Here is an 11,742-nt window from a genome sequence, read left to right on the forward strand (position 1 = left end):
TATTCAGCCAGTGCTGGAAAGAGCTTGCTTTTGCGCGCCAGCAATTTCCCTGCTGCTACCTTCCATGAGAGATGGATGGGGATAGGAGGCCAAGTCATGCCTTCTGTAGGAATCTTAGAAGTCTCCGTGGGCCAGATTCTGAATCTTGTTGGACCAGGGGAGGCCTGTGAACTGGACACCCAACATCCTGGCTTTACGACCTTGCTAAATCCTGGATGTGTAAAAAGATGGTGGTATTGGGACTTCCAAAGGGGCAGAACCAAAGAGATGGGACGTGCCCCTTCCCCTAATCTAGTCCTCCAGCTGCTTTGCGCCACAGCTTTCAGCATGTTTGACTCTCGGGGATACTGCATGGAACTATTAGAAGCTGCAGTCCAAAACATGTAGCAGGCACCAGGTCAGAAAGACGGGCTTATACCATAATACATTTATTAGTCTTTACCTCAAAATTCTTCATTAGTACTCTTACTAGCATTATGCATGTGTCACTTTACCTGCTGTATAGGCGAAAGCATGTTTCCTAAGAAGTCAGTACATGTGAAGCAGCATTTGCAAAGAAAATGTGTTGGATGAGAGGGCTGATGCTTCGCTTTCCTGTATCCACAATCCCTCTCCCTCTACTATCCTGGCTTGTACTGGTGTAAGAACCAGACTTGGGACATGGCAAACAGCTCACTGGTATTTTTTTCCAGGTTGGGCTGGAGTGAGCATTTTGCAGGACAGACAAGTGGGAAAAGAATTCAGGATTTTACACTTGTCAGTTGACTCTGCCTTATATAAACACCAGCATCCTTTCATCAGGGTAACCAGTAAAAAACCCTAACCAGTAAAAAAACTGGGCAAATAAAAAGGTTTTAGCCTGGCACCAGAATGAATGAAGAGTGAGCACCTCACAGGGTTGTTGTGGTGGGGATAAGATGGAGGAGGAGAATGATGTAAGCTGCCTTGAGCCCTTTGTAGGAAAAAGGCAGGATAAAAAAAAAAAAAAAACCCTCTCTGGGGGGTGCATTCCACAATTGGAGCACTATCACAGAAAATGCTTGTCCTGCTCACCTCCTTCAAGGAGAGCTCTTGAAGAAGGACCTCTATTGATGCTGTTAAGGTCCAGGCAGAAGTTTATGGAAGGAGATGTTCCTTTATGTGTCACGAGTACTCCTATAATTTGTCTGGATACGTGTGGATCTCTTTAATTGTCTTGATACTTCCCTGTCTTTCTTTGCATATGGAACGCTGCCACCTGGAATTTAATTCCAATCTTACTAGTTAACTTCTTTCACAGATTTGTGCCCAAGCTATAAGGCTCCTTTGTTGGACTATGGTCCTGAGGATAAGACACTGATATTCAAACAGCCTATGACTCTGAATTAACAACAAACAAAATTTTATTTGTACAAGAAGTGGATTGCTTTCAAGATGTTTTGAAACTTGGAAATCCTTAGTCAATAAACAGTGTATATTAATAACTTCTGACTGAAATACCACACTCTTTCCCTTCACTTGAGCTTGTATAGTCCAAGATTGTCTTGTGTGGCCTGCCCTTTAGAGCCCTCACTTGCTCTGCTAGGAATTTAGTAGCCTGCATAAGTAATACAGATGAACCACTGGAGCGGAATCTCCCCCTTACAACTCGGCTGACACAATACCAGTGCTTTTAATGAACATGCTGTCCTTGGGCTCTTCCTACAGGAGTGACTGTGTGTCCATGTGGTTTCTGGGAATAACATTTAAGAAAGTGGAGAATACAGAGAGTTTAAAAATTGACCTGACCTATGATATCCAGTCCTTCACAGATACAGGTAAACCTTCTATGGTAAACCAATCATTTTGAGTGAGCTGGGAGTGGGAGAGTCGGAGGACTGCCTCACTTGAGTATGAATTGCTGTTTGTGCTGATTTAGAGAGCCAAGTCCTGCTGAGACTAGGGCGTTTCTTTTCTGCATTCTTGCTGCATCCAGTTGAATGTTGAACTTAAGTAAATTTGGTAATGATGTCATATACCAAGTCTTAACATGCCTTCTTAACATACCAACTCTATAAACTGCAGTGCTATTGGAAGGTAAGTGGCTTCCTTTCTTTCTCCCCCCCCCCCACCCCTTCATTTGTCCTGGAATATGTAAGAGGTTTAAAACCTTGGACAAGGCAGTGTAGTGTCCTAATAGCTGTTGTAGATGTCCACGACATTATTCAGTTGTGTCATCTCCTCTTCCTTCTCCTTCTTTTCTGTGTTCCCTCTTTAATGATGGAGCAGATCTCAGTGGTTTTCCTCCACCTCCTGCATGCTGGATGCTGTTGCTTTGGCAACAGCAGAACAAGCAGCACCTTGCGTCGCTATAGAGGTTTGCTCGAGCTGCAGCCCATGGTCTGACTTTGTCATCCTTGCTCCTAGTGTACAGGCAAGCAAATAATATCAACCTGTTAAAAGAAGGCATGAAGATTGAAGCAACTCACGTGAAGAAGAAACAACTCCATTATTACTTGCCAGCAGACTTCCTGCAGAAGAGGAAAAAGGTATGCCCAAATTCTGGCCTTCCTGCATTAAAACATGTTATCTGCAGATCTGTGAACTTAAGCCAAATGTTTCTTGGCAGAGCGTGCCCGACGCTGCTCAGCGCACTTGCCGTCTCGTGTTGAAAAGGACTTCTGTGGACGATGGCTCCATGGGCAGTTACGGGTGCGCAGATGTTGCGACACAGTGTACCGCAGTTCCTTCATTCAGTGGCGTGGCGAGATTCTGCAGTAGTTCTTTTTCAGATGAGACCGAAAGGTGGGCTTTCCTTTATGTCAGGTCTTGGGCCATGTTAGCATCTTGCGGCTGTTTGAAGACTCAGGGATGCTTGGTCACGGCTGTTTCTTCTGAGTTTCTGGGCACCACACATCTGCATGGGGCCACTGATTTTTGGAGTGGGGGTTCTGAGTGATGATGATGCAGTGTCAGAACTGGATCCAAGCCACAACTTGTCCAGTTTCTTGGTCCAGGCAGGCGCATCTTTCTCACGTGGGGTGAGATCCTTAGGCTGTCGAGAGGTCTGGTTTGAATTGAGGGCAAGTCCCGCCGCAGTGGCTGGACAGGCTTGCCAGAGCTTTGAGAAGGAGCCGTAGTTCAGTGGTAAAGCCTGTGCGTTTCTTGCTTCAGGCCCCAGTATAGTCCCCAGCGTCTCCTGTGGAAAAGATCTCAGACAGAAGGCGCAAAGAGAGGCCCTTCCCCAAGATCTTGAGGAGCTGCTGCTGTCAGCTGACTTGGCACAGTCTTCAAGGGAAGTGCATTGCAGCCGACCAGCCTGGAGATCACCAGAACACGAATTAGAGAAACCAGATTGTCCCTGTCCAGCTGATTGGCAGAAGGCACTCCATGCCACCCCTCAAAAGCCTCTACCAGGCTGTGCTCTGCATTCCTTGTCAGCTGCTGCAACACTGGAGTCCCAAGTCCCGGTGGATGCAAGAGGTTATCCTGAAAGCGTCCACGAAATATGCTGCTGCAGGCCTCGGGTGGCTTTAGTACATCCTTGAGTTAGCATGTTACAGGCCCTGGACAACCCTAAAAAGCTTTGCTGGGCAGCAAGAGAAAACTGCACAGGGGCAGGAGATGGTTTTTCAGCCACCCAACCCATCTGTGTGTTGCATAAAGTGCCCAGGGCTTCAGTAGGGTTGCTGATAGCATCAGTCAGGAATCCCCAGAGGGCCAGTGTGGTGTGGTGGTTAAGAGCATGGGACTGGGACTCAGACAATCTGGGTTCTAGTGCCCGCTTAGCCATGGAGCCAACTGGGTGACTTTGGGCCAGTCACAGACTCTCAGCCCTACCTACCTTACATGGTTGTTGTGGGGATAAGATGGAGGAGGAAATGTAAGCTGCCTTGAGCCCTTTGTAGGAAAAAGGCAGGCTATAAATCAGAAAATAAATTAAATAAATAAACCCTCCAGATCCCGTAGCCTCTGGGAGCAGGCCATCTAATAAGCCCCTCACCCTCGCAGAGGGAAGGAAGGAATCTCAGCAGCAGATCTGAGCATGGCAGAGGGACCAGTCCAAAGCCTTCGCCCTTCAGATCGCTCTCCCCAATCACATCTGAAAAGCAAAGACAAACCTAGAGTGTATTCTCCTTCCCTGTGTTGAGACAATCCCATGGTTGTCACGGAATCCACGAACTCCCGAGCCACCCCTTCAGGGAAGAGTTTCCTGTCTCTCAGAACCAACAGCCTCGGAGGCCTCAGCATGGCAACCTGGACGGGTTCTGTCCGTCCAGTAGGGAAACTGTTGGCTTGTGGGATGCACTCTGCCTGGCTTCAGAAGATGTCAGATGGTCCTGAGTAGCAGTCAGATGGAGAGGTTGTCCTGTCCAGTGCCCACAGATGCCCAGTCTAAGTTAACCTTCGCCAGCTTAGCTCCAGAATTGTCTGTGCAGTCAGAGAGTCGGGGCCGTGGGTGTGCCTGGGCCCGACGTGCCAAGCCAGGTGGGAGTGTACAAAGCATGTCCAGGAAATGAGCCAATAAATCCAGATGCCGCTTAATATTCAGGGAAAACACGGAATTCAGCTATCGGGGTTTGTCGCTTGCCACGAGAGCAGACAGGGAAGCCATGCAGCTGGCTGATTAAGTCGGCATGCTTTTTTCGTGGAGCGCGCGCTCTGGTGCAGTCGTGCCACCGCCTCCTCCCAAGGATGAATTGCTTCTGCCCCTGGCTCCTGAGTAACCCCATGTACTGTCCCAACGGCGTGCAGACAGCCACAGCCACTGTCTCTGTGTCTGGCTGTGCCCCTGGGCCACTGCACCAGCTCTCCTCATCCAAGGAATCCGCCCCCAGGTAGGACATGACAGAGGTATGAATTCATGTAGACCGCTGCAGCCTCCCACACCTGCTCACTGGTGCCTGAGTTTGCCCAGATGCCAAACCATGTCCCCTGGTGGGTGATTCGTTGTATTATTGCATCAGTTCTTGATGCTTACATAGTTACTGGGTTCAGACAATAGAGTAACTGCGAGGTTGACTTTGAGTTGAATGTGGGTTGTTGTTGGCATATGATGTCTAAACCCAGCAGCACTTACAAGCCATGTCATGTTAACCGCCAACAACCCATGTTTGTAGTTGGTTTGTGAACTATGGGTTGCTCACCATGGTTTGTTACTTCAGCTGGGTTCTGATAGCATGGAAATCCATGTTTCAACAGCCACCCATGGCTCAAGGCTTATTGTGAGTGTGGCTTACGTTACCATGTCTGAGCTCAGTCAGTCAGGCCACCATAAAATCTTGCTTTTTTGCAGGCATGCTGGCCTTCCTAGAATCATGCCTGCAAGCAGAGAAAAGCCAATAAAGATCATTCCACCTCTGGTACCTGTTCAAGGGCTGTGCATTCCAGTTGGCCCACGTATGTATAAAAATAGAAAATGAGTGAGAATTCTCTCTTGAAAGTCTGCGAGTAAAACGTAAGGGCCCTGCTTTTTGCAGGGTTGGATTCCTCGCTGGTGGTAGCACCCCTTCCAAATGCTTGCAGTGTCTCCATGGCCCTGGGGCAGAATGCGACCGCTTCGTCTGTTGCTCCTGTCCTTGCCCATTCCCAGCAGCAGCAGCAGGATGGACTTGCTTCTGGGATCATTAAAAATAGTCCTGCACACAAGAGAGGCCATTCCCCTGCTTCGGAAGAATGTTTTAAACGGCTGAAAGATGTAGAAAAGGTATGTGTTCTGCAACGTGCAAAAACGCTAGAACAAAGTCAGGTATCAAGCTGTGCAACCAACCAGCCAGCTCTGCCCAGGGCTGCAGCCTCAGGCTGTATGCGTTGCACTTCTGAGCACACTTGCAGAGGGTTGAGCTGAATGATCCTGACTTGGGGTGGAGGTAGAACTTAAGCCTTTTCAGCCTTTTGTAACCATGGAGGCTGTCATGGCAGTTCTTCCACAGGGAGCAGGCTCTTTGTCTGTAGGCTCCATGGGCATTTTGAGTGTGGTCTGTTGCCTATTTTAAACACATTTCCCTGGGGAAAAAAGACCTTAATCCAGATCTACCCATCCTCAACCCATCACCCCTGAGACATGTCGGTCTCTCTCACTAGGTAAGCATCCGTGCACTTTCAGCCCAGCATACCTGGAGGGTGCCACATTAGGAAAGGCTATGCTTGTCGGACTTTGATCCCTATTGAAATACCACTTTTATCAAGCATCTGAGTGGACTTGAAACAAAAGCCCATAGAGGCTGAATCCCATGACAGCAATAATGAGAAGGGCGTGTTGCATAGTGACAAGGGAAATTTTTCTAACACATTGGCAGTGAGTCTCAACGATGAAAAAGCAAGATGGCAAAGACTGTCCTGCATCGCTCCAGGCCTGTCTACCATCACCATAAACTCCTACATGAAACATTTATTGTGTGCTCATGATCCCTCACTTACAGAAGCTTGCAGGGCCTCTTGACAGCCTCAGCATAATCCAGGGCTTCTCCCTGGTGTTCCAGCCATTTTTGCACTTTTTTTTTAGAGAAAAGGAAGTCTGGTATTTTGCTGGGTGGTACCACTACTGGTTATGGAAGCATAATGTATTTCAAAATTCTGCTTTATACTGTAGTACCACCTCATTCATTCATTCATTCATTCATTCATTCATTCATTCATTAAATTTGTATGCCATCCAATTGCCAGCATCTCTGGACAGCTAACAACATAAATTAACGACCCACTCTGTCTGCAAATACAATATTAAAATTCAATATTAAAACATATTAAAATATTGATTAAATAAAAAGGTCTTAACCTGGCGCAGAAAATATAATGACGGCGCCAGGCGGGCCTCTCTGGGGAGCGCATTCCATAGTCGGCACCACCACAGAAAAAGCCCTCCTCCGGGTACTCTGTCTCCTAACTTCTTTCCCAGGTGGTTCCTGGAGGAGGGCTTCTGCTGCTGATTTCGGAGCGGGAGAGCAAATAGGGAAAAAGTCATTCCTTAAGGTATCCTGGTCCCAAGCCGTTTAGGGCTTTATAGGTAATAACCAGCACCTTGAATTGAGCCCGGGCTTCAATGGGAAGCCAATGGAGCTGATAGAGGACTGGGGTTATATGAGAATAACACCCAGTCCCCGACAGCATCCTGGCAGCTCTATTTTGAGTGCATGGAACTTATGAGTGCAATGGAACAGATGGGAAGACAATCCCAGGGGAAATAAACTTTGTGTTAAGGAGGCTATAATCCTTCTGCAAAGAAAACAGAAGAGGCAACCTTAGTCAAGCATCCCATGGAGAGAAGCCCCGTGTTTCCATGTACATCACTGATGCTAGAAGCCTGCATCTTCTGAACCTGTGTTCCCCATGCAATGACATTAGAATACACATCCATAGGATGGGACTGCAAGATCTTGAAAGTGATAAAAGTAATGCTTCATTTGGTAATAGACTGTGTCCTGTATTTAAGAGCTAATTAGCATCTTGTATGATTTCTTTGTTTTTCTTCCTTTTAGCATTGCCTTGAAGAAGCCATGCCTGTTCCAACTTTTACCACATTAAGATCACAGGTAGTATTTGAATCCGTCTTTATAAAAACAAAAACGATACACTGAAATAGAGCTCCTAGTTTTAAAGGTCTTTGATACCTTACTTCTCCATTTCTTTTCCCTTACAAAAAAAAATTCAAATGGGCAGAAGTGCACTTTCACTAAAAAAAACATGCTCGTCTTTTAGCGTCCCTCCCCCATAGGCTTGTAAATTGATTTTATAAGCTTAAATCCACAAATCAGTTTTTTTCTCTCAGTAAGAGAAACCATCTACTAAATATAAGGAGATGTAAGACCATTTTAGGAGTAGAGCCAACGCAGGGTGCAAGTTCTGTTCTTGTACCCAAACTCCTAGTTATTTTGCTTTATATATCTGATTGAAGTTCTTATTCTGCAGCGACTTTCCAGTAAGGAATTGCCAGATTCATCATCTCCAATCCCAGCAAGTGGTATTCGTGTTGTCAAAAATTCTATCAGACTGACTCTTAACCGATAGCAGTGCTCCTTCAGGTAAAGTTGCAAATATCACTGTTTTGTTTTCTAATGGCTATTGCATGTTGCATAATTCACTGTTCTTTAAGCATATTATTTGGGCTGCAACCCGCAATCAAGCAGCCCATTTTTAAAAATAACATGGCTTGTGTCCAGCTGTTTCTTTACTAGGGGAACAGATGCTACTTCTGGGATGAAATCCGTTGCTCTCCTTGCTTCTCAAATATTCTGCAGATACTTAAGGCTTCAGAGGAGGAAGCTGGAGGATCAGTCGTGTCCTGGCCTTTCTGGTCTCTTCCTCTCTCCTTCCTGCCTATGGGAATTACCCCCTTTCCCCTCTTTAGGGTCAGTTTTCTGTCTGCGATTCAGCGCGATTCTGTCTGCCCTTGCATCTCAGCTCCCTCTTACAAGCTTAGAGTGCTGTTATGTGGCCTCAGAAAGGGCAATTCAGGCTGCTCTGTGGTCCCTGGGATGCTTGCCCAGGAACTGTAGCATGGCTGCCCGTGAGGCTCTCGGGTGGGCAGGCTGGGAAATGTCAGGGGATGCAGTGGATGTGGATTACCTGGATTTCAGCAAGGCCTTTGACAAAGTGCCCCATGATGTCCTGGTGGAGAAACTGAGGAGTTTTGGGATACACCAAAGCACTGCCCGATGGATTAGGGCATGGTTGACTGACAGAAAGCAGAGGATAACCATTAGTGGGGAATCATCGGGATGGCAGCCAGTGACAAGCGGGGTCCCCCAGGGCTCTGTCCTGGGGCCGATCCTGTTTAATCTTTTCGTCAGTGATGTGGAAGAAGGGGTGACCAGTGTGCTGATCAAATTCGCAGATGACACTAAAACTGGAGCAGTGGCCACAACTGAGGAGCAGGTACTCTGGATCCAAAAGGATCTGGACAGACTATGGGAGTGGGCAGGAGAGAACAGGATGGCGTTCAGTGAGATAAGTGCAAGGTCTTGCACTTGGGGCATAGGAATAGCTGTCATAAGTACAGGTTAGGGGACAAGTGGCTGGAGAGCAGCACTTGTGAAAGGGACCTTGGGGTGCTGGTTTACTTCAGGCTGAACATGAGTCAGCCGTGTGATGCGGTGGTCAAGAGGGCGAACGCCACCCTTGGTTGCATAGCCAGAAGTGTGGCTTCTAGATCAAGAGAGGTATTACTACCACTCTATACGACTCTGGTGCGCCCGCAACTGGCGTATTGTGCTCAGTCCTGGGCCCCTCATTACAGGAAGGATATGGCCAGGTTGGAGTCAGTGCAGCGCAGGGCCACAAGGTTGGTGGTCGGTTTGCAGGGGATGCCGTATGAGGCGAGACTGAGGGAACTGGGTCTCTTCAGCCTGGAGAAGAGGAGACTCAGAGGGGATCTGTTGGCGACCTGCAGGTATGTGAGGGGAGTCACATGGAGGTGGGGAGAGACCTGTTCTCCCCTGCAGAGGAAGGCAGGACGTGCTCCAAGGGAGCAAAGCTCAGGGAGCCAAGGTTCCATTTGGATGCCAGGAAGCACTTCCTGACAGTCAGGACCCCAAGGGTGTGGAATGGGCTTCCAGGGAGGTGGTTGAGGCCCCATTGGTGTGCGTGTTCAAGGATAGGCTAGATGTGCACATGGTGGGCATGTTGTGAGCGGAGCTGGCTGGTGCTGGAGGTCAGACTAGATGGCCTGGGAGGCTCCTTCTGACTTGCTCTCTTTCTATGTTTCTATGTCTCTGCCTGGCCACATTGATCACTCTTTCAAGTTGGTGTAGGGTCAGCACTGATCCCAAATGGATCCATTTTGGGCCTGATGTGTGGCGTGCCTGTTTTTGTTCTAATCTTTTGTAAACTTTATTCTGCAGGTGCTGCTCTATCTTAACTGTTGTTAAAAAAGAAAAAAAGAAAGAAATCAAGCCACTGTTCCCAAGAACCATGGCCTCTGGGTACACCTCTAATCTAGATGTTTGTTCCCTTGGATTCAACTCTATTTTCACTGTGTGGATGCATAGCTTTATTTTAAGTCTTACGTGTTTACATTACTTGTCTTGAGTGAAAAACCCTTTTGTTATGAAAAATACAAAAAAAAAGTCTCGTGTTTTAGGAAAAAAGTTTGTGGGGGGGGGGGCATGCAGACTGCTGGACCCTGGTGTGCTTCCACTTAATTCTGTGGGATTCCATCAGTGCCCTGCCGTCTGCATCTCCCTCTGATATGCATTCTTAACACAATTGTTCTAATCAGGAAATCCACACCAGTCTTCTAAGTCTGCTAAGCTGTTGATTATAGATGGACTTCGTTAAGTGGTTCTTGTGAACATCAGCTAGAATGAATTACGCAAGGAATATCTCTGTGCTTATTTGGACGGCAGTCCTGTTACAGAATTTGGCACCTAACTCTCTCTCTATATATGCACTGTCTAAATTTCCCATTAAAGCTGCCTCCCATGGAGGTCCACAAAAAACAAACCTAGTTCATGATTCAGCCATTATTTAAGCACAGTAAATCTCCTTGCATATAAATAAATAGCAGCATTAGCCGTCTGTTTTCTCTCCTCCTCCCACCCCACTGACTGAAATTTGAGATCAATGGGAGTTAAACATCCTTAAATTTTAGTAGGATTGGACTCTGGGTTTTTAAAACAAAAACTCAAACAGAGAAGAATCTTTCACAATGGTAGAATGCCAAGGATGATGGTTACTGTGTCACTTGAATGTTGGAACGGGTATAGTCTTTGCATATGGCCTTAAATCACAAACTAAATTCCTTCTATTATCCACTGAAATATTTCAGAATATTTTTTCATAGTTTGTCCAGGATGCATAAAAGCTTTTGACCTGCCCTGCCTGTCCATGGTCTTCCTAGGAACTGTGGGTAGAAGTGTAGGGCTGGAATCTCTAGTGATATTGCATTCTGGACAATATGCTATTTTGAATAGTTCATATTGGATAATATTGAACTTAGTTAAGACCGCTTCAGTCATGTTGAAAAAATGTCTTCCAAAAACTTGCTTTCCCCTCTAAGACAAGATTTGTTCTTGACATTTCTAAATTATGTATTGTGTTTTTGTAAAAACAAATTATGTATATTTAGAGTATTTTTGTATGTACTGTAAAAAAACATTTTCAAAGAAAAAATTTAAAAACTCTAGCCTTTTTCCTTTATTGATATGGAAATAGGTTCTGCTTCCGATACAAGCTTTGCTTTTGTTTTACTCAACATTTGCCATTTCGGCAGGCAGTTGGTCATGGCTAAGTGGGGAGAGAAGTTGCCACCCAACGTGTCTTACAGTAATTACAACGTTTTAATTTGGAAGGATTTTAATGTGTAGACTGGAGCTCATTACTGGTCCAAACACTTCAGTTCTCCTGGTAGATTTCTGCAACACACTGACACAGATCCAAACCAAGTATACGGCGTTCCAATTAAAATGCATCAAGGTAGATTGCTTTTAAACCACGCAGCTGAAATACCTGATGCAGGGAGCTGTCCTATGTTTCCTAGACAGGACTTGATGGACCACAGGATATTTCAGAGTTGCAGGTCCAAGTTTGCTCTGACCTCAGAGCTCTGACCCCAGCCACATACTCCCTTTAGCAGCCAGCAAAGAACCGTGCCAACTGCTTCTCAAGGTTGGGAAAGCAACCTCAGAAAAGGGGGAAAGGGTGTTCCAGTGGGCAGAAAGTGGAGGAGACCAGAGATGCTGGGATATGAATCATGCTGAGGCCTGCTTTTGCCTGTCTGCATAACAAATTGAGTAAAGCCCTGCTCGATCGGCCCAAAGGTCCGTCTAGTCCAGCACTCCATATGCA

The 11,742-nt window shown here is 46.5% G+C and overlaps 1 protein-coding gene across 6 annotated transcripts in view; it reads left to right on the forward strand.

The window, feature by feature from the left end:
• PAPOLG (poly(A) polymerase gamma) overlaps positions 1 to 11,080 on the forward strand; it is a 43,363-nt gene extending 32,283 nt beyond the window's left edge. For 3 of the 6 annotated variants that reach the window (XM_044428915.1, XM_044428917.1, XM_044428914.1), the window contains 8 exons: positions 1,687 to 1,796; positions 2,386 to 2,507; positions 2,588 to 2,763; positions 5,255 to 5,358; positions 5,439 to 5,665; positions 7,437 to 7,490; positions 7,867 to 7,979; positions 9,798 to 11,080. In XM_044428915.1, the coding sequence (XP_044284850.1) occupies positions 1,687 to 1,796; positions 2,386 to 2,507; positions 2,588 to 2,763; positions 5,255 to 5,358; positions 5,439 to 5,665; positions 7,437 to 7,490; positions 7,867 to 7,965 (892 nt within the window). In that variant the 3' untranslated portion in view covers positions 7,966 to 7,979; positions 9,798 to 11,080. Of the gene's footprint in view, positions 1 to 1,686; positions 1,797 to 2,385; positions 2,508 to 2,587; positions 2,764 to 5,254; positions 5,359 to 5,438; positions 5,666 to 7,436; positions 7,491 to 7,866; positions 7,980 to 9,797 lie in introns of those variants that run through there. The other 3 variants (XR_006414596.1, XR_006414595.1, XR_006414597.1) reach the window with 3 other exon arrangements.
• Positions 11,081 to 11,742: the final 662 nt, after the last annotated feature.

The sequence above is a fragment of the Varanus komodoensis genome, unplaced genomic scaffold (genome assembly GCF_004798865.1).
Source record: "Varanus komodoensis strain SLA01 unplaced genomic scaffold, ASM479886v1 scaffold2, whole genome shotgun sequence".
Taxonomy (NCBI): Eukaryota; Metazoa; Chordata; class Lepidosauria; order Squamata; family Varanidae; genus Varanus; species Varanus komodoensis.